At 48.4% G+C, this 26,821-nt stretch overlaps 1 protein-coding gene across 1 annotated transcript; it reads left to right on the plus strand.

The window, feature by feature from the left end:
- The first annotated feature begins 1,163 nt into the window (after nucleotides 1-1,163).
- On the plus strand, nucleotides 1,164-26,752 carry ETF1 (eukaryotic translation termination factor 1). The gene is made up of 10 exons (XM_042826395.1): nucleotides 1,164-1,271; nucleotides 14,734-14,909; nucleotides 15,667-15,806; nucleotides 18,866-19,004; nucleotides 19,761-19,951; nucleotides 20,248-20,377; nucleotides 21,113-21,268; nucleotides 21,889-21,953; nucleotides 23,109-23,256; nucleotides 24,657-26,752. Exons 1-10 carry the CDS (start codon nucleotides 1,186-1,188, stop codon nucleotides 24,737-24,739), a joined length of 1,314 nt encoding a protein of 437 aa, XP_042682329.1. The 5' UTR covers nucleotides 1,164-1,185; the 3' UTR covers nucleotides 24,740-26,752.
- The last annotated feature ends 69 nt before the right edge of the window (nucleotides 26,753-26,821 follow it).

Here is a 26,821-nt window from a genome sequence, read left to right on the forward strand (position 1 = left end):
CCTCAGTTCTGGGCTCGTGGTGCCACCAGGACAAAGGCAGCAGATCAGCATCTCACAGCCTCCAGGCCCCTGAATCATCGAGCAGAACTGGCCTTCTTGAATGAATTCTTCTCCCTGTCACAGTTTGAACACATCTCTCGTTTACATTCTTTATTTTTTAATGTGTTGTTCTTTGCTTCCTCAGCTGCCAGGGAGGCAGGAGCTGCAGCAGCCCATGGGCTGAGGGCTTTGCTGCACACGCAGTGCTGTCAGCACACCCAGATGTGCACGGTGTCAGTGCCGCAGCTCCGTGTGGCCCGTTGGTCTGTGCATGGCAGTAGTTACAAAGGCTTTACAGGTTCTTTGGGGGCTGGGCAGTCTGTGCTGGGCATCCTTTGCTCCCCGCAACCCGGGGGACGGCAGCGCTCAGCGCTGTGGGATCGGCGGGGTGCTGCAGGGAAAGGTTCTGCCGGTAGGGCGCTGTGCGCGGCCCGGAACCGGACGAATCTCGGAGCGCTGCTCGCACATCGGCCGGTCGCTCCCGCTGGAGCCGGCTAGGACGCGGTGCTCCCTTCCGACCCGGCACGCGGCTGCACGGCGCGCTCCGCTCCTCCCTTCCTAGGGTTAACGCGGCGCCTTCCCTATGGGCCCCGCCTCGGACGGCCGCCGCCGCCGCCTGCACGGATCCGGAGTACCCCGGGCCATGCCACGCCGCTCCCGCCCGGCGCGGCCCCTTTAAGAGCGCCCGCGGCCGACCCCACTGTTCTCGCGAGACCGCCGCCGAGCACGCCCCGCCTCGCCGGGAAGGGCTGCGAACTACGCGTCCCATAACCCCCCGCGCGGCCCGTCGGCCAATAGCGAGGCGCCCCGCTCCCGCGCGGGAGGGGTGGGCGGGCTGGCGCCCCCCGCCCCGGTCCCCCGGAAGTGATGTCACAGGCCCCATGTGAGCCGATTGCAACACATGCAGCGCGGCGAGGGGGAGCGCGAGCAACCGGTGTCCGACGTCAGCGCCGCCGCCAGCCGCGCGCCGCCGGGGGGGAGCGGGCCTGAGGTGAGGGCGCGGCGGGGCCTGGGCCGGGCTGGGCGGCGGGGCCGGGCGGGGCCGAGCCGGGGCTAACCGCTGTGCGTGTGTGCCGCCGCGCCGCTGCAGGCCGCCGCAGCCGCAGGAGGAGGAGGAGGAGGAGGAGGAGGAGGAGGAGGGAGAAGATGGCGGACGATCCCAGCGCTGCCGACCGCAACGTGGAGATCTGGAAGATCAAGAAGCTCATCAAGAGCCTGGAGGCGGCCCGCGGGTGAGCGGCGGGGTCCGGGGGGCGGTGGGAGGCGGGGCTCGGTCTTCAGCTCCGCTGCCGGGCGGCGTGGCCGTGGCTGAGAGTAACTGTGGGGCGAGGGGGAACGGCTGTACCGGGAGCGCGTGGGGCGGGGAGCGGGCGGCGTTCCGCGGGGAGCCGGGCCTCACCGGGCCTCTACGTGTCCTCCGGCCCCGGCGGCGCTGCCGGCAGGTGGCCGAGCGGAGGGAGGGAGGAGAGGCCCCGCACCGCGGCTGCCCTGTGCTGCCGCCGACGCCGGGAGAGCTGGGCCCGGACGCGGCGGAAGGGCCCCGCGGGGCGGGCGGGCAGGCAGCACCCTTTGTTGGATCTCTCCTCTCGTCCGCGCTTTGCCGGTCTTTTCGCTCCCCCTTCTTTTTCCTCGTGGAAGTCCTTTGCTCCTTTTCCCCCGAAGTAAGCTTCTCCGAAAGGCTGGGAGCGCTAAGTGTGAGGGCTGTGCCCTCCCAGAAGTTGGCGTTGCACTTTAATGCCGTTCTTCCCTTAGAAGTAAAAAGTGCTGGCTGTTCCTGCGGTGTTGCCCCGTATCAGAGAGGGCATAGGCCTGTCTGTGTGGGGCAGTGGGCAGTGGCTCCATGTATGGGTCAGGAATTGCTTAGACTTCCGTTGTTGCAGGAACTGTAGGCATCAGAGCTGTAAAAAAGCGAGAAAGGTATGTGCTTCAGTAAAGTAAAAGTGAAGGGCAATTCCTTAGCTACCCTTATGGCTGCAGTTCTATAGGCTGCACTGAAATGGTGTTAAGCCAATGGGGGCACTGCTGCCATCCTGCTCAGGGCACCCTTCCCAGTGGTGCCTCCCTTTGAGCAGCTTCAGGCCAAAATGCCCAATTCTTGGTGCTGGTGGAGTGGGCTGGGGAACCATTCAGCTGGAAACTAACCCGGAGAAGAGGGAAAGGGGAGGAGAACCTGAGCCAGATCTCCATTAGTTTGTATTTTTAATCTGACTTGTGATGTAGCCATGTAAGGGTTGGGGTGTGGGAGAAGAGAATGTGGAGCTGGTGCTGTCCTTGTCTCCTCCAGAGTTGCCTTTGGCTGCCTGAGCTGATCACTCAGCTGTGCCCTCATGCATTGCTGACAGCATGTGTTGTGCTGGCAGGGGCATCCCAGTGAGCAAGGGAGCCTGAGGACAGCTCTTGCCATGCAGGTGGAAGGGCTCAGGCAGCTACAGGCATCTGTTGCAGCTCGTGAAGACCCTTCTGGTCCCGGTATAGTGCTGAGGGAGGCTGGGCTGTGTCTGGGAAGGGCTATCTTTCTAATTCTAACTGCATGCAAAAGCATGTATGCATTGAACAGCAGCTCTTGGTTTGCTCATCGTTGGGAATAGGTGGATGTTGAAGAGGCCAAGGTTAGAACTGAGAACTCCGGGAAAAGGTGAGGTAGGAGGAGCATTTTGGAGTGGGTGACCTCCTGAGTCTGGGGCAGCTGCCCAGCTGTCCTCCCCCACCCATCCTCCCCCACCCATCTGTGTTCCCTCTTCATGTTCAAGATGCTACAAGTGCAGTAAAATGCATGTAGGGGTTTGAGGTGAGCCCTCTGGTCTGGCATATCTGCTAGATGTTGTGTTACTCTTGTTCCTTCACGTAATGTGTGCTAGCTGCTAAAGCACCTGGCAAAGGCTGCTGATGCTAGCAGTCCTTGCTGTAAGCAGGATTATGCCGGTTACATGTAAATGCATGTTCTGCTTTCACGGAGTCCCAGTTAAAATTATCCTCCTCTCTTTGGGTCCAGTAAGGGGAAGAGATGCTGTAGCTCCTACCAGAAGCATTAGGCTCACTGGCACGGGAGGTGTGAGCCAGCGAAACAGGCTTTTCCTGCCTTTGGGAGAGTCACTTCCTCTTCCTGCCAAGTAGGAAGACCTGTTCTGGGGTGGGTTAGGGGGCAAAGCCTTTAAGTAGGATGATGTGGAAGCCAGGACTCTTTGGTTCCTCCACCTTCCCTTACTCATGTACTCCTAATAGTGACCCAGCAGCTGTGTCCCAGTTTCTTGCACTGGTTGTTCCTGCAGTGGATCAAAGGGACGGGAAATAGAGGAAGCTGGAGCTGGGCATTCAGGTTGTGTTGTGGCAGCTGGGCACTTCTGCTGTTTTCCAGCCGTTTCTATAAAACCTTGATAAAATTTGTGGAGTTCTACCAGAATGTTAAGGAAGCACAAGAACAAGGAAATGCTTTTATCATGCCTGGGATAATTGAGGTAAGTGGCAGTGTGTGGCCAGAAAATGAGGCGAGAAGATTAGAGCTTCAGCTTTACCAGGAGCTCATCAGCTGGAGGGCAGTGAGGGGAAAGCTGCTGCTTGAATGTTAAGGTAGCATCCTAGCAAGAGTGTCCTGTTATTTTTTTTCAAGCTTTGCTCTTCTCTGGAGAGCTGGTGTTACCAATGAACTCTGGTTAGCAAGAGCCTGACAAAAACACAAAAACCAACACCCCTCCAAACCTACCCTCAAACCCTCTCTCTGCTTGCAGGGAGTAGCAGGAGGTACATTTGGTATCTAGTTTTGTCTGTGCACATTCCTCCAAAGTGGAGCTGCAGGCTGTCTGCCCCTGTACAAAGTTAATTAATTGGTCTTTCTGATATGGTGATAAGGGAAAGGGAGTAGCTGGTGTCTGCAGAATGTGTGTGAGAGAGGGCAGGTGGGGCCTGAGTTCTGTGCTTCAGGCCATGTTCCAGCCAGGAGGAGATGACAGTGAAAGGCCTTGTGAGAAGTTTAGCCCTTTTCTCTGGTAGCTTGAGCCGCTCAGATTCTCATCAAGCATCTCAGCTTCTCCCTTACAAAAGCATTCTGCTTTCTGAGCAGTCAGCAGTCCACAGTTGGTTTGTGTAACACACAGTCGCTGTGAAAGACTGTGCCCCCCCCGGTAGCTGCAGCTGTCTCTGCACTTGGATGTTGCAGCAGCTTGAGCAGGAGTGGTATTAGCCACTGTGATTTTCCTTATCCCGTGTCTCAGGGCTTTTCTGTTATTGCTTCATGCAGTTTTCCAGTGTCAGTATTAAACTGACAATCGCTCTTTGTTCTTCTATGGTTCAGAATGGTTAGCAGGGCTGAGTTCAATTTTTCTGCTCATGTAAGCTGTAAATGCTTGGCAGAATCAAGTATCAGCAACAACTAGCAGTCTCCTTGCAGGCTTAGGCCTGAGATGTCACACTTGAATAGTGTTTGAAAAACTTCTCCAAGTCTTAGCAACAAGAGCTCTATTCCTGCAAACAGTTCTCTGCTGGGCAGATGGGTTTTCTGACCTGGAATAAGAGCACAGTGGGTGCTGCTGCAAATTGTAAGGCTGTGTTATAATGGTAAAACCTTCAGGAACCTGCTTGCACAAGACACCTCTCCTGCACTGAGCTTAAAGACAGGACCCTTTGCTTGCTACCCTGCTCTGCTGAAACAGGAGGCAGAAGAGAGCAGAAAGGTGTTCTTGGCAGCTCTGCCTGCCAGCACAACTGTGGCTGACGAACAGTAGGTGGAGGTTGGGGATCAGAATGTGTCTCCAAACTGAGTGTTTTGGAAGGTGAACTAACAGGACATATGCAGGCTTTCTGGGCAAACTCAAAAACCAGGCCTGAACAAGTAATTTATTCCAGTTATGACTGAAAGGAGTGCATGAAAGCAGGAGGACGGAGAAACAGCAAGAGAAGAGGGCAATCGTGGTGTCTCTGGAGCCATGGGGAAGTGAAATGAGGCTGTTTCTCACTAGGGTTTGGATTTTGTCGAGTTGAAACTTCCATCTGCTTTATGGGAGAAACCAAATGGGAGGCAAATAAAAAGCAACCAGTAAAGAGAGGTGTGAAAATGTACAGGAATTCCTGCAAAATGAAATGTATACTCATTCTGCAAGCTGACCTGTAGATTGCAGAGTGCGTGTTGCAGAAAGCTGCGGTAGCAGCTGGGCTTTCCATCAGTCCATCTGGAGCCTTGCTGGTCCTGGTGGAAGGGCCCACCTTTGGAATTGGCTTTGGACTGCTCCTGCTCCCTAGCCATGAGCAACAGTGATGGGAATCTGCTCGGGAAAGGTGGGTGGTGGGCTGTGCATCTTTGCAGCTTGTGCTGGTGTCACTCCCGTGACCAGGCAAGTTGGCAGGGCTGAGGCCTGTTGGGATAACCCAGTGACTGGAGAGCGAGACAAGCTGTGGTCTGTTCTGTTGTTAGCACAGTGGGCCTTGCCAGAGGTGACCTCAAAACCCACAGAGTTGTGACAGGATGCTGGAGCTGTAAATGCTGCTGTGGTGCAGTCAGAGAACAGCCAGGTTTGCATTGCTCCTGATTTCTTTGGAGTAAGCTCTGGGGAAGCTTGGGGCTGCCAGAGTTGTATTGCTCCACACTGGTGAGCTGTGTTTCTCTCCTGAGTTAAGCAGTGCAAATATTCAGTTCTGGTAGCGTTTGTAGCACTTGACTGTGGGGAGCACTTTCTGCCAATAGCAGGTACTGGGCAGCTCTGTTCTGTGTGCTGGAACAGTTGTTGAATGTGCTAGAACAGTTGGTTCTAACTCATTGTGAATGGCTCTCCTGCATGATACTGCAGGTGATGTAATAGTTCCTGCTGTACCAGAACCATTGTGCCCAACTGTGGCAGTACCATGCATGATGGCACCAGCGTGGCTGTCTAGTCCTTAAATGATGCCATGCACCGGGTGGAGGATTTATCTTGATCTTGCATTGCTAAGACTCGTTTCTGGCCACGCTGCCAGAGATGTGAGGGCTCAGAGGCTCCCTCCCCTGCTCCCAGGATGGCAGTGAACCACTTCCCCTCCCATCTCAGTGGGGATCCATTTGTCATTGTGGCTGTGCCAGGGTTTGTGTTCTGGGAGACAGTTTAACTCTTGATACTGAATCTATTTCTGCAGAGCTAAAGCTTTCATCTTAGGACGTGGAGTATTGCAGAGACCTTGGCCTGGCTCAGCTGGGGACCTGCGAGGGGCAGCACTGTGCAGGGTACTCCTAGGCTTTCCAACTTGTGCTGCGTTGGCTGGGCTGCAGTGCTGATGTGTCAGGTTGGTGCCTGCTATCGAATAGCCCTGGAGATCTCTGCACAGCAAGCTGCTGTGGTGTGCAGGTGTTTCCAGCAGCTTTCACTTGGGCGGGGAATGTGAGAGGGGTATGTGAGGAAAGGACTGGGTAGGCGGTGTGGCACGCAGGGTTTATCTTTGCTGATAGCTGCTTGGGCTTTATGAGCTAGCGTTAAAGCGTGAAGTGTTTAGGGAAGAGGTTATGATTTAAGTTCATATCTGAGCTGAAGTGCTTCCTTGAAAAAGTGCTTCCTTGAAAAAGTGCTTTCTCGGTCTGGTTGTCTTCAGGCTCTTTTCCAAAGAAGGGCATGTTTCTGTTAGAGAGGAAAGTTAGAATATTAAGACTGCTTCTTGCTCTTGATAGTGCAAGGAGGAAGCGTTTGCAGAGGCTGGTGTGGAAATAGCCCATGGCAGGGGGATAACAGGGCTGTGTGACAGGTTGTCATCCTGCTCATGGTGGCTGCCTGCTGAGGTCTGCCATGTGCTGGGGACAAGCTGTGTAAACACTCTGTGCGAGCAGGGCTGATGGGGCTCAGGAGGAAGGCAGGGTCCCTTCAGAGCTTGCGTTTGGGGGTGTCTGGAGCAGAGTGTTAACGATGGGTGGTCTGTGCCAGACTGGAGGACAGCCCCCATGGCAGAAGGGCTGCTGACGCCCTGCCTGTGTGTCATTGTTGTAAAACACTTCCTGGGCTTTCTCACCTGCCTGCTCTACCTGTTCCTTTTGAATTATAGCAACAATTAAGTGCTGTTTTGAGAATACATTCTAGCAGGTGGCAGAAAATTACCTGCTCTGGGAGAATTGTTACGTGCCAGACAAACTGCAGTTGGTGTTTTATAGCCTTTGGTAGTTTGGTAGCCTGATACCCGCCTTTATAACCACGTGAATCATTGCTGAACAGCATGATTCATGCACAGATCATCATTCACAGAGGGCTAATGAATGAGACCTGACTGCTGAAGAGAAATGACGTGGTAGGAGATGGGAATGAGCACCTCGAAAGAGGACAGTCTTTTTTGGCTTTGTGGCAATGGTTCTTTTTTCCCCTGTTGGCTCCATATTCCCATGCAGCTCTGAGGCATTAACATCTTAACGAGCAAATCTGGATTTGTGCTTCAGTCCCTCAGTGTACATCTTGTACCCAACTGGCCCATTAGCATAATGCAACAAGTCTTTAAAACTTGGAGCATTAATAATTGGAGAGTGAGGAGGGAGAGCAGGGGAGCTGTGGCAAAACCAAGCCTGCCAGTGAGTCACAAGTGTCTGAAGTGCAGAAATGTCTGTTCCACTTACTGGTAATTGGAAGTCCAGGCTTTCTGCATTAGGTCAGATGCAGCCAGTAAGGCCTATTCAAAACGTGGCTGTGCAATTATCTTTTTGTCATGTGTTGCCTTTGATCCAGGGATTTCAGTGTGGCATTGATTCACCTTCCCCATGGGGCGCTCAGTTTCCACTGGTGCTGATCCAACATGCCCCAGCGATGTGGGGTGAAGGCTGGGTTCCCTCCTGGAGCCCCAGGACCAATATGGGACCTACACTGCTGCCAGAGCAGAGGCCCCAGTGCAGGAGCCGCTTCCAGCTGAGGAAGGGAAGATCTTGGAGCAGGAGGTCACCAGCTCTGAGGGAGGGTGCTGCTTATGCTGAGCTCTAACAGCGGTGTGCGCTGGGCCAGTGGGCAAGGACTCAGTTACCTGCTGCCTTCAGACAAGTGATACCTGGCCAAGTCCTCTGCTGTGTGGGGAAGAAGTCGGTGTCCCAGTTCTTCTGCCGCTGCCCTTCTGTCCCTGGCGAGCGGTGCGCACTGAGCTCAGGAGGCAGGTGCTGGCAGCAGTCCAGCGGCTGCTGGGGGGACTGCACAACCTTACCAACCCTTGAGATGTGCTTGTAGCCTTGCCTCTGCTCTTGGGCAGCAGCAGCCATCTGCTGCCTCCCTGTGGGAGGTTCTCCTCTGCTCTGGAGCAGCGGTGTGCCGAGGAACGCGGGCTCACTGTCTGTGTCCAGGGTGGGTGCCGGCACGGTGCTGAGCTCCATAGCCTGCACTCAGCTCGCGTGGCACCTGGGAGCTTTTCCTCACTTCTGCTTTGACAGGGTCAGTGGGTTAGGGTAAGAGGACAGAATATCTCCTCGGGGCACTCATATTAATGCCTGCCTTGAAGCTGTTTCTGGTTACACAACGCTTTGTATATCATCTTCCTGTAACATGGGACCTTCTGGCAGATGGGATAGAAGATTCCTGTCTAGAGCTCTGGGTCAAGGTTACGGCATGAGAGCTTGGTGCTGTGTGGACTGAGGTAGCAATAACTGCACGGCCTTGTGCTGTGCTGCTAAGTGGTGTCTGTCTAGGGCAGAGGTGGCACTCCAAAGATGACTGGGGAATTAACCAGTTGGCTTCCTGGACTTGAGGGGCTTCCCTTTCTCCAGCTAAAGCTTATGCTGAAAAGTACTCTTGAGGAAAGAATGGCTTGGTCTCCCAGCTCCATGGTCCTTCTCCATGTGTGTCTGTGCCTGTTCTCCTCCTTCTGCTTTTTCTCTGCTTCTGAGATGATACCAGGTCAAGGGAGATCTTCCCCGACATACGTTTGCTTGAGAATTTATTGCTTCTGGGTCTTTGTGTCCTTCTTTAATAGACCTGGGAACCTCTGAGGATCACTTTGGCCTAGTGTTGCCTTTTGGTAGGTTATCCAGAATGGTGGTGTATGCAGTGGTGAAATACAGTGCCTTTGAGGTGGGGGCTGTGATGTTCTTACTGAAGCGCTGCAGTGAAAAGTGCTGCCTACAGCATGGCTTTCAGCTCTTCTTTACCTTAAGCTAAAGGGAGTAATGGTAATTCCCACTGTCCACTAAGTGGTGGTGTGGGCTGTGTATAGATATCTGTGCATCTGAGCTATGCTTTGAGACCATCTTCTGAACAGAGTGGGATTCCCTTTGTTTCTGGTAGAAACACCTCACAAAGCTGTTGCATCCCAAGCAGCAATTAGATTGCAGTGTGTTGCCTGTGTTAGTATTGAAGCTTTGGACTGCTGTTCTGAAGCACAGGCAGTTCAGGCCTTGGCTGAGCTTCCAGATGACTGGCTCTGAAGCACTAAAGGGGTGCCTGGCTCTTTCTTCATAGGCTCACAGGATTTCTAGGAAAAGCTGCATCGCTGTTGTATCTGCGGTCATCTGTGTGGGTTTGGCATCTCAAGTGAACTTATGCCACTTCCTATTTGAAGGAGACTGTGTTGTTAAAAGACAAAGTCTTTAAAGGGCACATCTAAGACCTGTTCATGCACTTCCCAGCCATAATTCATGAGCTGTGAGAGCGTACTCATAGAACTTCCCTTAGGCAAGGTCAGTGCTGTTATACCCAGACTTACATGAATAGGGAGTGTCTAGTGGCCTGTGTTCTGTGAGTGAGTCCAAACCAGCAATTTCATACTTGCTTGTACCAAAGGACACTTGCTTTTTATAGCCTTTCATTCAACATCTCTGCTCAGATACAGGATCCAAAAAAGTCCTCAGCTGTTCTTTTACATTGCTGCTTGCCTGGGACTGTGCTCTGTCAACATGGCTCTTCACTGCAGAGTTGTAGGCCAATGGAAGTAATGCTCTTGGACCTGTGCTGTGTGCCTGGATGCCGTAAGCTCTACCTGGGTTTATGTGGGTATTTCTGGCACTCATCTTGCAGCTGGCCATGGATGTGCTGCTGATGGAAGGGGTCCATTTGTAGTTCTGGCTGTGCATGCAGCATGAGCTACCCAGTAATCTGTCATCCTCTGGGCTGGAGACAGGAGATCTTGGGAAGGTAACAGCACTTGAAGCATCATGTGGCAGCAGTTACAGTAAGCCTCCTAGCTGTATCCTGTGGGTAAGGGCAGATTATCTGAAAGCCGCTTCGCACTCCTGCCGGGCTCTGGTGGTTGCATGTAGGCCTTGTGCTGCACCCTTGGTTTCCAAGAAAAGCAAGGCACTTGAAAGCTGCTGCGATGTGAAAATAGGCTCGTCTTGAGTCACAGAGAATGGCTGACCTCCCTTGCCTCCGTGTCTCCATGTTACACAGTGCGCTATTAGTGTAAACTGCTTCATTGTGGAAGAAGCACGGCTCAGCTGTTGTTGGTCAAGTCTCTGATGCCCCAGGATGGGCCAGGAGCTGCTATTTATACTGCACGGCTGTTACATGAGTGCTGTCCCATGTCCCAGGAGGCCAACTGCACCTCGGGAGGAGAGGAGGGGACAGCAGTTGGTGCTGCTGCGTTGGTGCTTCACATGACATGTGGCCTTCCAGTGGCCATTTCCTTGAGGTAACGCTGTAGGAGATCTTTGGGAAGCCACTGGGCCTGTCTCTGCTGTCAGCTGGAGGTCTGGGGGCCTGCTCAGCTGTTTGTTCTGAGCAGGAAAACTGAACTCCTGCAGATGCAGATGGCTGCCCAGAGCAGGAGGCTCAGCTGTAACAACACCTATCCATGGGGTGTCTTTGGCAGTTTGTTTCAAATGTAATGCACTGCGTGCTGTGTGCACTTGTGTTCTGTCAGGGTGGTTTCTTCATGCTAAACTGAGAAGTGCAGAGACAGAGCGCCACTCCTGATGCCTGTTTTGGCTGAGGGCTCAGTATGGCTATCCAGCTGGGTGAAGCACTGTCTCCAGTCCCCTCTTTGCTTCTGAAGAGCCCAACGTGTCCTGCTTAGAGCTGTATCCCACAGCTGTCATAAGGCACAGTGAGACCTGTGGGACAGTGCCATTTTTAGGAAGCGCAGGAAGATCTTGCAGTAAAAACCTTCTGGAGGCCGAGGTGCCCATTTGCAGGAGCACCAGCAGAACCTGTCCCCTAAGCTCTGGACAAGACCAGAATTGATTCATGCTGCACACACTGCCGCTCGCTGTGTTGAAATGCTGGTGTTTGTAGCTCCCTCTCCCACACAGCTCTGGTGGGTTTTAGGAGTGAAGTTGGAGGTTCTCCGGGTGGTAGGAGTAAATTCAGAGCCCGGATCTGTGCTGGAGGTACCCAGTATCTCCAGGCCACACTAAATCTGAGCTAATTGCCAATTACTGGCAGGGCTGGCACGGTGTGTTTAGTAACCATAGCACCCAGCAGTGAAGTGTTTCCACTTTTCCAGAGGTTGGCAATTAATTGCCCCCACCCGCCCAGTTTCTTTGCAGGTGCCCGCATTGCTTCCAATTGTTTTCTCCTCTGTAGTTCTATGAGCAGTGGCACATTTTGTGCTGTCCTGCAGACGAGGATGCCAGTTTCTTGCAAAGCAAACATCTCAGCATTTTGGATCTTGGTGCACATCCTTACGTTGCAGTGGCAGCTATTTGGCTGCTGTGCTGGCACTCTGAGCCCGGAATAGAGACAGCCACTGTCTGTAGCTGCTTAAAACTTCCTGGCGCGGTTCAGTCTGCAAGCATTAGCTTCCAGCTGATTGAGCAGAATTTGTCTTGGGTGCACTGGAACTGTGGGGGAGAACCTCCTGGCTGTGCTGAGGAGATTGTAATGGGCAATGCCCTGGGTCCCTCCTTGGGGGAGAGCTGTGGGGCTGATGTGGGGAGAACTTGGCTCGCTACGTGTTTGATCCCTAGCTGTGAGCGAGTGCTTCCCTTAATCCAGATAGATTATTTAATTGTTCACTCTAACAGCTCAGTAATGAAGTTCTGCCTGGCACTGTGCTTGCTGCAGGAATCGCAGTTGGCAGCAGCCTGCCAGGCACAAATGACCCATGTGCTCCTGAGTAGCAAAGCCCGTTGGTTTCAGAGAGTGCTGTTCACAGAGGCTTTACCAGCATGATTTCCATACAGTGTTCCTGGAGGTAAATGTGCTCAAACTCCTTCAGCAGCTGTGGAGGAGGATGAGGTATGGGAGGTACAGAAGTAACCTGTCGTCTTGCTGAGGCACTGTCTGCGAAGACCAATAGGAAACTCGGAGGCTGTATCGCTATGCAGAGATGCAGAGTACTTCCATCCCCCAAGCATTTTTGAACTGCTGTTTTCTTACAATTTCTTTGCTGCATTTTGTCTCTGAGGCACTTTTAATAGGTGGAGCTGCAGGTTTTCAGACCTGGCCATTCTGCAGGAAGGTCACGTGCTGGTACAAGCTAGCTTTGGAGGAGGAAAGCCACTTCTGTGGCAGGTGAATGTGGTCTCTGTGCTGCATGAGGGAGCTCTGCAGCCATCGTCACCACCTGTGTGCAGATCTGCTTCAGCTGATGTCCAGTTTGGCAGGGACCTGCTCTCAATTAGGGATCAGACCTCAACCATGCCCTCATGTGAAGAAGAGGGAGATGAACAGGCAGCAGTGGGTGCTGTTACAGCAGGCTAGCTGGCTGCTGAACGAGCTGGCTGGGCTGGCTGTGCTCAGCAGTGGCGTGTGCCAGCTGGGGCTGCCCCTCAGGGTGTGGGGATGTGTGTGGCAGTGCTGGGAGCTGAGCACCCGCTGTCCTGCTGGGCACTGCAGCAGTCGCTGCCTGGAATCGCTTTGGCTGAGTAAATAGTGATGAAGGCATGTCAAACCTGAGAACTGCGCTTCAAGTTGGTGATGGAAGGTGCTTTTGGCTATAAATCTGTGCTGGAGTGTAGCGACGGGTTGCATCACATGGATTACTGTGCAAAGCGTAAATGAGAGCGAACACGTTGTCTAAAACTCCTCCTCAAGGTAGAAGGCACAAGGCCTTCCTCCTTGCTATTTCCACCAGGCTCCTGCACCTTGCTGTCTGCTAGTTCCCAGTGTGGTTCCTTCTACAGAGGAAAGGTTGCACTGCAGTCTGTTCCTATCAGGAGAGCCCAGGGGCACGTTGGTCCTGCGTCTCATGCTGCCAGGAGCGCCTCCGGGTCACACAGCCAGCTAGGAGTGCTCTGCTGAGCTCCCTCATCTCTGGGAAGCAGTGAATCTCTGCTTTCAGAGGAAGAAACGAACTGTGAGCTCGCTTCAGGAGTGTTACTTTGAGAAACGTTGGGAAGAGCCACTTTCCTTCTGATAGGCCTCACTCAAAGGAGCCTGCTGGGGAGGGAAGCCATTACATGTCCCCAAAGCATGAGCCATTCACCAGGGAGCGAGCTGCTGTAATTGAGTGGTACATGCAGTATTCTTGTCTGGCATGACCTGGAAGTCTGCGATAGCTGTCAGGCAGGCACAGAGCTCCTTCTGGGAGTAATGCTTGTGAGTGGCTCTTTACAACTTTCTTGATTAGTGTGTATGAGGATCTTGGATATTAAACCCAATTAGTTGTCTTTAAGGTCAGAGACTTATTTGACCTACCAGCATCAGATTCAACTTGGCCTGAATTGAAGATCTTCAGGAGAGCTGTACGACTTCTGTAAAGAGGCTAATGAAGTGGGGCTTCCTGAAGTGCTTCCCTGCTGCCTCTGTAGCCTGAACACTTCAGGCAAAGACTGTTAGAGCATCGCAGCATCTTGTCCTAACGTTTAAAAAAATCCATAAGAGCAAAAGGTTGTTTTTTTTCTTTTTTTTTTTTCATGGCTGAAAAGCATTTAGTTGGTGATCTGGTTCAGATAGGAGTGCAGCTTTTGCTCTTGAGAAGGCTACATGACATGGTGAGGCATTTGATTTTGATGACATTAGTCTAAACGTGAAGGATGAAGCCTGGGTTAAATTTGAGATGGTGCAGGAGCAGCACTTGAGACATCTGGGATACTTCAGTGGCAAATGGGAGATACGTACTGGAAGACAGACAGGAATGTCCCTCATTTTCTTTTTGGCTTTGGGTGGAATTGAACCACAGTGTTGCTTTTGGAAATAAAACCTCTGCAGGTTCTGTCCCAGAGCTGCTGGAAAAACGAATATCAGTCTTTTTTTCATTTAGCTTAAGCCAGCTCTGTGATTTGTGGGGTCTTATCTCCTGACTGTGTGCCTGGGGCTGGTGCTTCTGAGCCAGCAGTGCTGTACTTAAGTACACTTTTATTTAAAGCAGAGGGCTTCCCTAGGAGGCACAGTGCTAGCAGGGAAGTAGCAAAGAACGGCTGCGACAAAATGACCTTCCAGTTCAGTTTTTCTGTGTTAATCTGAGGAGAACAATGTGTTAAAGCAACTCTTGGACTGGTTAGTGCTCCAGCTGTCTGAGAACAAATGGAATGGGCTTAAAAATGTCCTTAAAGTATGTGGCTGCATTGTTTTAAATAACTGCAAGCAGTCCTCAGCTGGAGTTACGTTCTGTTCTCCCCAAGTAGTATGCCAGGTTAAACCTTCTGGAGGACTTTGACCATAAGTGGCTAACACAGATTCTTGGTTATGGAAGCAAATCTTTTGAATAGCCTGTTATATTTTCTTTTCTCTCTCACCGTTGTCCAGCAGAAGATGAACTATCCTGTTTGCAGTGCATTGAAGCATCCTTTGAGACTGGGGAAACCACGGGAGGAGGGAGGAGATGACTGCTGGCATGGAATGTGGTATGAATACACAATGGTACTTTGGTGGCTGCTCACAAGTCGTCTTTTTCCTTTTTCAGCAATGGTACCAGCATGATATCGTTGATCATTCCCCCCAAAGACCAGATATCACGAGTGGCAAAAATGTTAGCGGATGAGTTCGGCACTGCCTCCAACATTAAATCCCGAGTGAATCGCCTTTCAGTACTGGGAGCCATTACATCTGTACAGCAAAGACTCAAACTCTATAACAAAGGTAACTTCTAGCATCTGTGGCTGCTGGCAAACTTCCCCCATGTGGAAGCTCTCTTAAGTTCCTGTATGCATAAGCAGAGTTCTGCTAATCAGTTCTATTAGCCTGTGCTGCTGTTTTGCTTTGGTATTCCAGATATTTTGGGTGATTGCTTTAGGGGTAGCCCTTGGAAGTGAGTAGTAGGAGGGTCCTTGTTTTTGATAAGTGGGCTCATGGTTTGGTCCCGAGCAGTGCTGACTCACATAAACCTGGTCAGCCCTAAGAGCTGTTCTACTGTAATTCATTTGCACTGAACTAGTGACTTTCCACTGGGCAGAAACAAGTGCTGGAAGAGGGGTCACCAGTCCTGTCCTTACACTGGCAAACGGCCTTCACTGAGGTGGTCAGTCTTGAAATTGCTGTCTGGGTGCTGTGAAAGCTTTATGGGGGCATTCATTCTTTCTTTGGGTTTTATGAGCTTGCAGGCTTCTGGGTTTAACATAAGGTACGTGTTCCTGAAGCTTTGCTCTGAGTCTTCTCTTCAGTGTTGGATAAGGTTGCCATCTGGTTACTGCTCTCAGTTGTTCAGTATAGGTGCACTAAATCAGCCTGTTTTCCATTGTGGAGATCTGGGAGGGAATACAGTGGGGGAAATGGTAGGTAAAAAAGCCTTGGGGCCTTCACATTCAATTCTGGCTTAAGTCTCAATGCCTGATAGTTTTTATTGGTTATGTCTTGTGCTCTTTCATAGCGGTCTAAAATTGTGTTATATACTTTGTAGTACCTCCAAATGGTCTGGTTGTTTACTGTGGAACAATTGTGACAGAAGAAGGAAAAGAGAAGAAAGTCAACATTGACTTTGAACCTTTCAAACCAATCAATACGTCGTTGTATTTGTGTGACAACAAATTCCACACGGAGGTAAGAAGACTTTTATTGTCCACTGGTTTTGCAGTAGTCAAGACGTGCTTTGCCAGATTCATTGAAACAATTCTTGGTGTGCATGAGTCCATGGTTTGTAGAACAGCTGGCTTTAATTAAGATGTCCTGCTGCTGAAGGCACTGAATGTCTTGTGACTGGCTAATATGCAGAAATGTGTGATATTTGCTGAAAGGAGTTGAAGAGCCGAGTCCACCTCCTGCTATAGCTTTTTTATAGATTTTTATGGCCCAGCAAGCAGCTGCTGAGTTTGTGTAACCTGCAGACATTAGCTCTTCACTGTAATTGGAAGCAGTCTTTTTTTTTTCTTAACCTTAGAGACCCATAGATCTTATTCCAAGCCAGGCCTTAAAGTAATGCCAAGATAGCTTCAGTGCTGCCAGTCTTGATAATGGATGTGTTACCTGAGACCCCCGATGAAGAAACCTGCATGTGCATCAGGGGCGAGGAGGGATTATTTTCATCCAGCATCTGCTTATCTTAGTGAAATGAAGGGTTTGAGGCATATTTAAATTAATGTGGATTCTTGTAGCTTTAACTGCATGAGGTCAGTTTGTGTCTGTGTCTGTTTTGGCTCTAGCAGTGGCAGTCTGAAAGTCTTCAGTAGGTGACAGTACTTCGTGTTCATAATGTTCACCACAAATAATGTGTGATACACCTTTGACCTATGAGGTGTGGCAACAGGGTACAGCTCTTGCAAATTCAGCTTGAGCCCATGTGTCCATAGATGTCTGAAACCAAGGGGTAAACGAGAGTCAGGGGCAGAAAGCCAGGGGAGATATTTGTCCCTGCAGTTGTTGGCAGTGGGTAGATGGTGATAGGCTGCCTCTGCCCTATCAGGAGAGGGATTAATTTGGTCTTGGCTGCAGCTCCTGCTTCAGGGCACTGATTCAATACAGAAAAGTAGCTGCTGCCCAACGGGCTGTTCCCAGGAGGCAGCTGTTAATACTCTTGCTGGTGTGTAGCACTGCTCAGCAGGAGAGTGCCAATAACTTGAGAGGAATTTTTGGTAATTGATACTACTGATGACGTGATTACTAACAGCACCTTTCTGTGGTGGCTCTTTGCTCTCCTGTGTCTTATTTGAGTGTGTGCTTATTTTTACTTGGTATTGTCTGCACTGCAGAGTCAAATTTAGCTGTGAAGGCGTACTGCACGCTGCCTCCAGCAGTGAGGTGAGATGATGTTAACATTGCAATTCAGATTTGTCTGTGATTGTTGGGTTTGGTCGTTGAGCCATGCTTTTAACCTACTGGTTCTTGATGTGTGGCTGGAACTCGAGACAGGGTATCTGCCAGGGCACACAGACAGATGACGGGGGGAAGTGAGGACATGTCAAGGAGTGGAAAAAAGGGCCTGATCTTCAGTGTTAGGCTGAAGTGGAAAAAGGACGCTTCCCAGGCTGAAGGAACAGAACAAAGGCATGAATTCCTTTTTTGTCCTTGGTAGGTTGGGTAGTGCAATTGCTGACAGGACTAATGAAGAGGAAATTGGGGGAATTGCTGATCACTGGATACTTTAAGAGGAAATCAAGAACATCAGAATCGTAGTCGTTTGCTGTCTGGCAAGGGTATCTGATAAGATTTTCTCTAGACACGTTATTGCCTGTGTGAAACTGAAGTAACTTCCCAAGAGGGATATGAATCCTAATGTGTTTCTGAAGGCTAGGATTTACATTGACTTATTTTGATATCTTGGCTGGAGCATTCATTCCAGTCACACGATTTGCTTGGCTCTGTCCCAGTTAAATAGATTGCAATGTAATATGCCACTTCCTCATCTCATTCATCCCTCTGCTGAGGAATTAATACAGAATATTTACTTTGGCCAGAAGATTCCATTAAACCTTAGTGTCTGTTTCTTTTAAGCCTGAAACCCGTAGACTTGGTTGTGTGGATTTTGGATAAAGATGACTGGTTTTTATTCCTGCTGCTTAGCCCAGTAATCAGGCTGGCAGGCATGCAGCCACTTAGGGATCCAGTGGAGTAAATCACCTTCACTCTTTCACTGTTAAATTGGTGACAAAACAATGTGGGCCTCTCCAAATTCTCCATCTGACTAATGTATTTCTGCCAGCATTAGATATAACATCAGGACTGTTATTCTGTTCTTATTGGACAAATAGAATTGCTTGTGTGCTGCGCCTACCAGTTTGGGCTGCCTTGAGAGGGAACAGCAGGTGGCAGATTCCACTGAAAAAAGGGTTGAGGTAACCACAGATGTGCCACACCAGTAGAATGAGGGCTGAGCAAGAAATCAGACAGTAGGAGCTTGGAAGCCTTCCTACAGTGCAATTGTCAGTCAGTGTGAATGACCTTACAGGATGAATTTGGTTCCCCTCCATAAAGAGAAGAAACTTGCTCCGTAACTGTTTTTTCAGCAAAAGGAAGTTATGACTCTATAGCTAGTTATTCACAAGGCAGTTATTGCTGCTGTTAAATGAATTTTGCTTTGGAAGGCTGAATTTGTCATATCTTCTTTAAATAGCTCATTGTTCTGTCTTCGGGACTCCTGTAAGTCAACAGGTGCAGCAGAACAGTACTTGTGATGGCTGGAAGTTGAGCTTTCGTGGTGCTTTGTAGTATAAAGCTGAGCTGACTAATAGCCCAATCAGCTCACTAAGCAGGCTTGGCTTTCCTGGCTGGAATGCCAGGAGAATTACTCTTCCACTTTCACCAGCTGGAGAAGTGATGCAGCCTTGTGAAGGTACAATTCCTTTAACCCAAAGCTTTTCCAGTGCCACTCGTTAAGGTTATACTGGTACACTTGAATGTGACAACATATGATGAGCTGGTAACACTGTGAAAATAGTTATTGAGCTTAAGCATTCGTTTCTTTCCATATCCTTCATCATTTGAGGTGTGACCTGGAATAGTCCCAGCTTCTGAATCTGCCACCCTTTGTCTGATTGACTTATAAAAATCTTAAGAATTGTGTATTGAACTGAAGTGTACTGAGGTATGTTGTGCCTGGCAGTCATTTTTGAACCAGGATCCAGGGCAAACCAGTTCCTCATGGTGAAAACACTTCTCTGTTCCAGGCTCTTACAGCGCTGCTTTCTGATGATAGCAAGTTTGGCTTTATTGTAATAGATGGTAGTGGTGCACTCTTTGGAACTCTTCAAGGAAACACAAGAGAAGTCCTGCACAAATTCACTGTGGATCTTCCAAAGAAGCATGGTAATGTGCTTGTTTATCTCTAAACTGCTCACAGCTGAATACCAGTGTGTTGAGAGGGGGTGTGAAGGTAGAAGCAGGGAACTTAGCCTGGATGTGTACAGCTGAACTCAGTTCTTTGCTCCCTTGAAATTTGACAGCAAAGCCTCTAGTCTGAGCCTTCTGTCAAAATTAATGAATCACAGTAATGTGCAGCTGATCTCCTTGAAGGGGTACTTGTTATTTCTTGATGCATCTGGCATTTACTTGATTTGGGGTCTCAAGCAACAATGAAAAGCACAGACCTGTTCCTTGCAGGAAGCACAGACGCGTAGTGGAGCAAGCACGACTCTAGTTCCATTATGTTATGCTGTATTGCACTAAGCCACTGATGAATGTAGTGAATTGTCTGTTAGCTCCTGTTGGCTTATTGTCCTACCCTACAGCTACAGGGAAGGACATGTTTCTGTAGCAGAGAACACTGGGTAATCATGTGTCAGCAAGGATGGTGTGTGAGGCAGTGGAAGTAGCTTTACTGAAGGTGCAGGATACAGAGTGTGCAGATGTGCAACATCTCCATGGAGTTGCAATCTGTACTTATAAATAAACAAACCTGCTGTGAGATGCATGGAGAAAAATCTTTCTGTGAATAAATAACTCCATTTGCTGCGTCTGCCCTTGGCTTCACTTACTCAAGGCCCAGTGGGGACCATGTACTAACAACCTTCCTGAAATGGAAAGCCTTCCAAAGTGCTACCTCACATCTGCTCTCTCGTAAAGGTAGAGGAGGTCAGTCTGCCTTGCGTTTCGCTCGTTTGAGAATGGAGAAGCGGCACAACTACGTGAGGAAGGTAGCAGAGACGGCCGTGCAGCTGTTCATTTCTGGTGACAAGGTGAACGTGGCTGGTCTGGTTCTAGCTGGATCGGCCGACTTCAAAACTGAATTGAGCCAATCTGACATGTTTGATCAGGTGAGTGGCCTTCTCTGAGTAATGCTCCAGGTTGTAAGCGGTTGGTAGGACGTGGTGCTGTTACAGTAGCTCTGGCATAAGGTGTGCGTCCAGAAACAGTAACCTTGATGTCATCAGTGATTGCCCTCTTTTCACTCTGAAAGCTTTCTGAGGTCCCTCTGATGTCTGCTTACAAGTGAACAAAATAAATTTGTGATGTGACTCTTGCCAGCTATTTACTCTTGAGGTGTTACGAAGTAGCTCTCTTGTGGTACAGCTGTCTAATGCTTTTTGTCTCCTCTTTTTTTCTTGCTTAGCGGTTGCAATCCAAAGTGCTCAAATTAGTTGACATTTCCTATGGAGGAGAAAATGGCTTCAATCAAGCAATCGAATTGTCAACTGAGGTCCTCTCCAATGTGAAGTTCATTCAAGAGAAAAAACTAATAGGTATGTGACTACATATTTAGTGTTTTCCTGAGCCAAATGTACTTCGCTGAATGCTCTGATCTTGTTTTAGGCCTGGTTGAGTGTGTGCGTTTCCTGAATTGAGAAGAGCACAGCTTGCAGTGATGCTTTCTGTTCTCCAGACACCTTCTTAAATACTGCAGAATGTAATGGCTCTTCAAGAAGAGTTTGCTTTGTTGCTGTTTTCCCCACCAGGGCTCCTCTGACCTTCTGTCTATCATTTCATCAGCAGTTGCCTTGGTTTCAGGCATTCTGGTGACATTGGGATGGGAGGGAAGGAAACGTTTCCTCAGATTGTTTGCATCTTCAGTGCAAGAATTAAGATTTGTTTTTGAGATGGCAGTAGAAATGATGCCTTGTCTAACCGTCAGCAGACAGATGCTGCTGATTTGAGAGTGTAAGGGAGCAGTAGTAACAGTAGCTACTTCACACTGAAGAGAATGATGCTAAGTAGCCATTCTGATGATGGTGGATCAGTCCAATTGATTGTTCCTCAGCTAAGCTAAGCCTTCAGGAGGATCAAGATTCCTGACAGGGAAGGGTTTGATAGAGCCAATTTACTGGTGATGAATCTTCTGAGTTGCGTGCTCTGATCAGTTGTCACACATTTTTCTTTCCTACAGCAGTGCTGCAGTTCTCAGTTTCTTCTTGCATTGTTAAAAGTCCACATGGTGTGTCTTTGTTCATGACAATCTATTTCTTTGTATCTGGCTGCAGGACGATACTTTGATGAAATCAGTCAGGACACGGGGAAGTACTGCTTTGGCGTTGAAGATACACTAAAAGCTTTGGAGATGGGAGCAGTAGAAATACTGATAGTTTATGAAAATCTGGATATAATGAGATACGTTCTGCACTGCCAAGGCACAGAGGGTAGGTGGTGCTTCTGATGAACCTTCCAGTTGCACAGGAGTTTAACACCTAAGCCATCTTACTTAGGTAGACCACACCGGTGAGGATCCTCAAGTAGGTCTTAAGAAATGGGTTAAGGGAAAGTTGTGGAGGCCCACCTCTAACTTGCAGCTTCCCTGCTGTTCCATAGGACAAGTCTGAAATTAGCAAACTTCCACTATGGAGAAAAGAATTGCAGTGCTAGGGTGACAATTTGTCATAACACTGCCACTGTCTGTCCTTCACTAATGTAAGTATAAGTGCACTGATGCCAGTGCATCATAGAAGGGAGTCTGACTTGAGCTCTGTGGCCATTTGAGAAAAAAACAACAATCATACAGAAATCCTATGCGTGTGGCGTGATCCTTGCCTTTATTTGTGGTGTGCTGCTTTTTTGTGGTCATTGGGTGGGTTTTTTTCCCCTGTGGTACAGTTTCTTGACACTACACACTGATGTGCCTTGTTTAGCTTCCCACAGAGCATCTGCTAGGAAGAAAGGCAGTGTCAGCTCTGTGTTGTGATGACTCTTCCGGTCTCCCACTGACTTTAACCTGCTTCTGATAGTCTCATCTAACCTAATATTTTTTTTTCTTCCTTCTCAGAGGAGAAGATCCTGTATTTGACACCGGAGCAAGAGAAGGATAAGTCCCACTTCACAGACAAAGAGGTATTTTAGCTTTGCAGGTAGTAGCTTTATTCTGGTGAAGCCAGACTGAATGTCTGACTTGGTTTGTTGCAAGCATGATGATCTTTCATGCACTCAGAGGAGACCTGAGCAGGGTAGCCTGTGGCTCCTCAAGTTCAGCTTCAATGTAACTGCTGGATTCTGCTTTGTTTGTCCAGTCTTTCATCCTGCTAGTTCTGAGGCTGTATAAATTAGGTTAGGTGACAGGCAAGAAAGTGTCTTTGACCACCATCAACCCATGCACCAAAGGAGTTTGGTAGCTGCCGTGTGTCATGTGGTCTGAGGTCCCAGATATTACTTCCTGCTCTTTGCTCGCTGCTTCAATATAAATTAAAAAAAAAGAAAAGATTATAAACTGATACAATGAATTTAAGTGTAAGGGAGTATTTGCTGCTTGATAAATTTGTAATATGTATCTGTCATTGATGTCAATTCATTTCATGCCTTTACAGGCTGGAAAAACTCAAGAAGGTGGGTCTGTATTGTTTGATAGTAGTGCAAGCTGGGCAAAAGTCTGTCCCTTATAAAAATGGTGGTCATCTGTGTCTTGCATCAGGACTGTCAGCACAGCCATTGCAGCCGCTTTTTCTCCCTGTGGGGGTAATTGCCAATTTCTTCTGTGCGCAGAAGGTTACGTTATTATCTGAAGTGATGTAGTGTTTCTATGCCAATAATCACTTGACCTTCTACTTGCAACACTCTGCTTTTTGCCTGTGTATTTGCATAGGCCAGTATTTCCCAGAGTAAACAGTGCCTGGGTAGATGAATGCCAATAAACTGTTTGCTGGGTACAAAGTAAGTCTAAAGAAACAGTGAAAATTAAGTGCAGCATGAGGTGACAGTTGAGTGGAAGAATAAACACTTCCTCACTGACTTCCGTGGTATGGAAGCCCAAAACAAGAGCTGTCAATATTTAATCTCTTAGCACCAGGAGTCATGTGCTTGTGCCAGCAGCGTCTACCACTGAGACCATGGCAAATGTCATGCTGCTCTGACCTGTAGAGCACGAAGGCTAATGTGTCTTCTGAAGACGCTGATGTTGAAGGCAAAGACAATTTGCAACGTGAGTGTTATTGGCAGTTAACATGCAGTGACTGTAATGTTCTTTATTTTTTTGCTCCCCAAATGTCTATGCAGACTGGCCAAGAACACGAACTGATAGAAAGTATGCCCCTCCTGGAGTGGTTTGCAAACAACTACAAGAAATTTGGAGCAACATTGGAAATTGTTACAGACAAATCACAGGAAGGATCCCAATTTGTCAAAGGATTTGGAGGAATCGGAGGTAAACTGCAGAAGAAAAATGTTGCTGTGTTTTGTTTTTTTGTGATGGGTGATCTGATAATCTGGTGCCAACACAAACGGAGAACTAAACAGATGAGTCCTCCTCTTACTGATCGTTACACTGGTTTAAGAAGCCTATGTTCAGCAGGGATCTCCAGCATGAATTCCACATCCAATAGGATGCATGTTAGACAGCTGTCACTTTCAGGCTGTTCCTCAGATTGTTTTGTCCTTCAGAGTGCACAGGGGGTGGGTTCTCCTTTTTTCCAGCTGCTGAATTCCAGAAGGGCTGTGAACTGCTTCCATCTCTATGCAGCATACAGTTGCTTTGTGGAATGCTATGCCCTACTATGTAGAAATGGTGTGTGACAAACACAAGTCTCATTTTTGAAGCAGGTGGATATGTTACTTGTTTCTCAAAACTTATCTGTATTTTGCCCTCCTTTCTTAAGCTTCTTTGCAAGAGAAAGTGTTATTAGACCAACTGTGTGGAGAAACAAAAGTTCTGCAGTCATTCAGTCCATCTCTTAAACTCACCAACAAGCTTAGCTTGTAGTCTGTTGGAGGTGCAAGTAGAAAACAGTCTTCAGTCTGACAAAAGTCAGTAATAGAGGAGAACAAACACACCTGCCACACACCTTGTTCTCCCCAGACTATCCGTTGCTTATTTGTTGATATGCCAAATGCTTTGTCTGGCTAAAGTAGACATGAGCAAGGGAGGATTTCTAGGGATTGAAGAGCAGCACTTGAAGGAAATAAACACTTTGAGGAGTTTGGCTGTGTATGAAACAGCAGGCTTCTAACCTTTTGAGGGCTTATTATTGTAGGAGTCTTCTAGTCTTGTCAGATCCAGGCTCTTAGCATGGTTGGATACTGCTTGCTACCAGGCTTCAGTTCTTGCAGTTCCAATAAATTTCAACTAGGGTAAATGTTTCCAGAGATAAAAGCATCCCAGAAACCTGGCTTGATGTGGAGATTAAGAAGAGACCAGGAAGACAGCTGCTGAGTTCAGCTTACACTCCACTGTAAAAGCTGCTTCAACATCAGCTGCTGTCTGAACATAACTGCTGGGCCTTGGTCAAAGCAGTCGTGTTAGGGCAGCTGACCCATTTCTGGTGGTCCTCCTAGCAGCGGGCCAGCTTTGCCGTAAGGAGGCTGGTCTGTGCTGGGCAGGTAGGTATTTCTTTGGCAGTGTGTTGTGTTGAGCTGTGACACGTGGGTTCTCACCATAGCAGTGTCTGCTGCCAGCCAGCAGCCCGAACACATCTTGCAGTGCGAGCACAGAGTTAGCTTCTGCAAATTCAGGTGAGAAACTCTTGATGTGCAGGGAGGGAATCAACTCGCCAGCACCGTCCCAGCTCTTTGAATTTGGAAGAAGCTAAAGTGTGTTGTTTTTACCAGGTATCTTGCGGTACCGAGTGGACTTCCAGGGAATGGAATACCAAGGAGGAGACGATGAATTTTTTGACCTTGATGACTACTAGGTAGTCGACCTGGGTCCGGCAAAACGTGCCTCGCCCCTCCAGCATCCAACCCAAGGAGCAAACTCATGGTGGAAAACACAACAGATCCCTGCCTTAGAATTGGAACATTTCCAGAACTTGATCCACAAACATTGGATATAAAAAAGCAAAACCCTACACTTTGATTTGTCATAGTGTCAGTACAGCAGTAAGCTACTAAGTTCCTATATGCCACTTTGGACTAATTTAAAAAGAATCCCAATTTTTACTTTTACTCAATGGTGAAATTGGTTGCTCTTGTATTTTATGAAAATGATTTTTTTAACCTTCATGATGCATTAACTGCTGTAAACCTCTTCCTTCAAAAATTAATAGAAGTAAGATCCTACTGGTTTGTTTCTTTTTACTTTGATTGGAGAAATCAATTGCTGCATTTTGCAGCAACGTGACCCATTTACATGGCATTCTCAGCTTAGACTGCAGAAGAAGAAATGTAAAGAAATTGGAGCCATTCGTTCTCTTCAAAAGAATGAGAAAGCACTTACCTGTGCTAGCTTTATGAGGTGTGGCTTGCAAATTCAGATGGTTTGGGGAGGCTTACCAGCCAAACGTGCTTTTGCCTATCTGCAGAAGCACTGCTCTTACAGACTAGGAAATGCACTTCACTGATTGCAATGAAAATGCTGCTGAGGTCTTTGGGCTTAATTGGATTTGAGCAGTGCAGCCTTCAGATTTTTTTTTTTTTCAGTGTTGACAAAAATAAACATGATTTAAGTGAAGTAAGGTACACCTTGTTTTGTTCCTCAGTCTTTTTTTTTTGTTTGTTTTCTTTTTGCTTTAGGACTGCGTAAGGTTTCCTTGATTATGTGAATTTGATTGAACCCACAGTTCTTTAATGGAAGAAATAATCAGTAATCTGAGTCCTTGGCTGAAGCCTTAGTGCTGCTGATTTGGGCCGCTTGGTGCTGATGAGCTTCAGCACAACCCACCGAGGCGTCCACCTCCCAGCACTAAGGAGCTCTGCTGTGGCTCTCAAGTGTCCTGTAGATCTGATGCTGAGCTCTAACGCGCCCTTAACGGGTTAAAACTTCTGGTTGCATCAAGATTCAAAAGCTTTTTTGTCATGCCTGCTATGTAGGATGCGTTTCGATCTGTTAGGAATGGCTAAGGGTTTTTCAGGTGGTCCTGCAGGCAGAAGATGAAGTTAGTGGTGCAAGATGATCACGTCTTGCTCCTTTTGGGGGTTATTGGGTTCTCTGATGGGCACTCTGACACCTTTGTGCCTGGGAGTTCTGTTCTTCACTGGGATCGCTCTGAATGCATCAGTCAAAAGCAGCTTCTGTTGCTGTAGTTGCATACCTGCCTATTTTTTTTTTTCCGATAATCCTGTTTCACTTGAATGGAGGAGGAGCTCATCTTAAACTTCTGCCACACTGTTCTTTGAGGTCCAAAATTACTGTCATTGTGAGCAATATAACTTGTAACCCTGGATTATAACCCGGCAGATGGCTTTGCTGTTGTTTTCACATCAAAGCTGGAATCTCTCTCGGAAGGTGTCTGGGTCTGCCACAGGTGTGCACAAACCCAGCTTTGAGCACAGCTGCGGCCTTCACAGCGGTATGTTCTGGATTTTGCCATTGTAAATGGGTCTAATGTGACATGACAAGACCAGAAAAATTGGGTGTAAATTTACATTTTTGAATATACTGCTTGTTGTTTCACATGATACGTTTAGGGTATGCAGCTCCTTTTTGTAGTTTTTATTTTTACTATTTAAGTTTGGAAATGATGCCAAATTTTTGTATTTCTTTAATCAATGTGTTCTCTTCAGTGATATATATTGCATTATATATTGATGTGTATATCAATATATACTGATATGTATTACACTTACACATACAAACACGTTAAACGGGGGTGAAAAATCCTGGCCTTCGCATACTATATAGCCTCTGCAGAGAGATCCCAAGCAGTGATATCTTGGTGTTGTGATGTACAGAAATGGAGAAGAGTATTAAACCATATTTAAGAATATAGTATGGACTCCTGATTTATTTCCTTTAGTCCAGGAAACGCCTGCTTTACTTTGTTCTGTGTGCAAGG

The sequence above is a fragment of the Centrocercus urophasianus genome, unplaced genomic scaffold (genome assembly GCF_019232065.1).
Source record: "Centrocercus urophasianus isolate 14NV4802_14NV808 unplaced genomic scaffold, USGS_Curo_1.0 seq_26, whole genome shotgun sequence".
In the NCBI taxonomy this organism is placed as follows: Eukaryota; Metazoa; Chordata; class Aves; order Galliformes; family Phasianidae; genus Centrocercus; species Centrocercus urophasianus.

Excerpts from the sequence above, each read along its gene's own strand:
- ETF1 (XM_042826395.1), top strand. The coding sequence starts at position 1,186 with ATGGCGGACGATCCCAGCGCTGCCGACCGCAACGTGGAGATCTGGAAG. Across the intron at positions 14,910-15,666 it reads ACTCAAACTCTATAACAAAG|TACCTCCAAATGGTCTGGTT; the intron begins GTAACTTCTAGC and ends TATACTTTGTAG. Across the intron at positions 20,378-21,112 it reads TCAAGAGAAAAAACTAATAG|GACGATACTTTGATGAAATC; the intron begins GTATGTGACTAC and ends ATCTGGCTGCAG.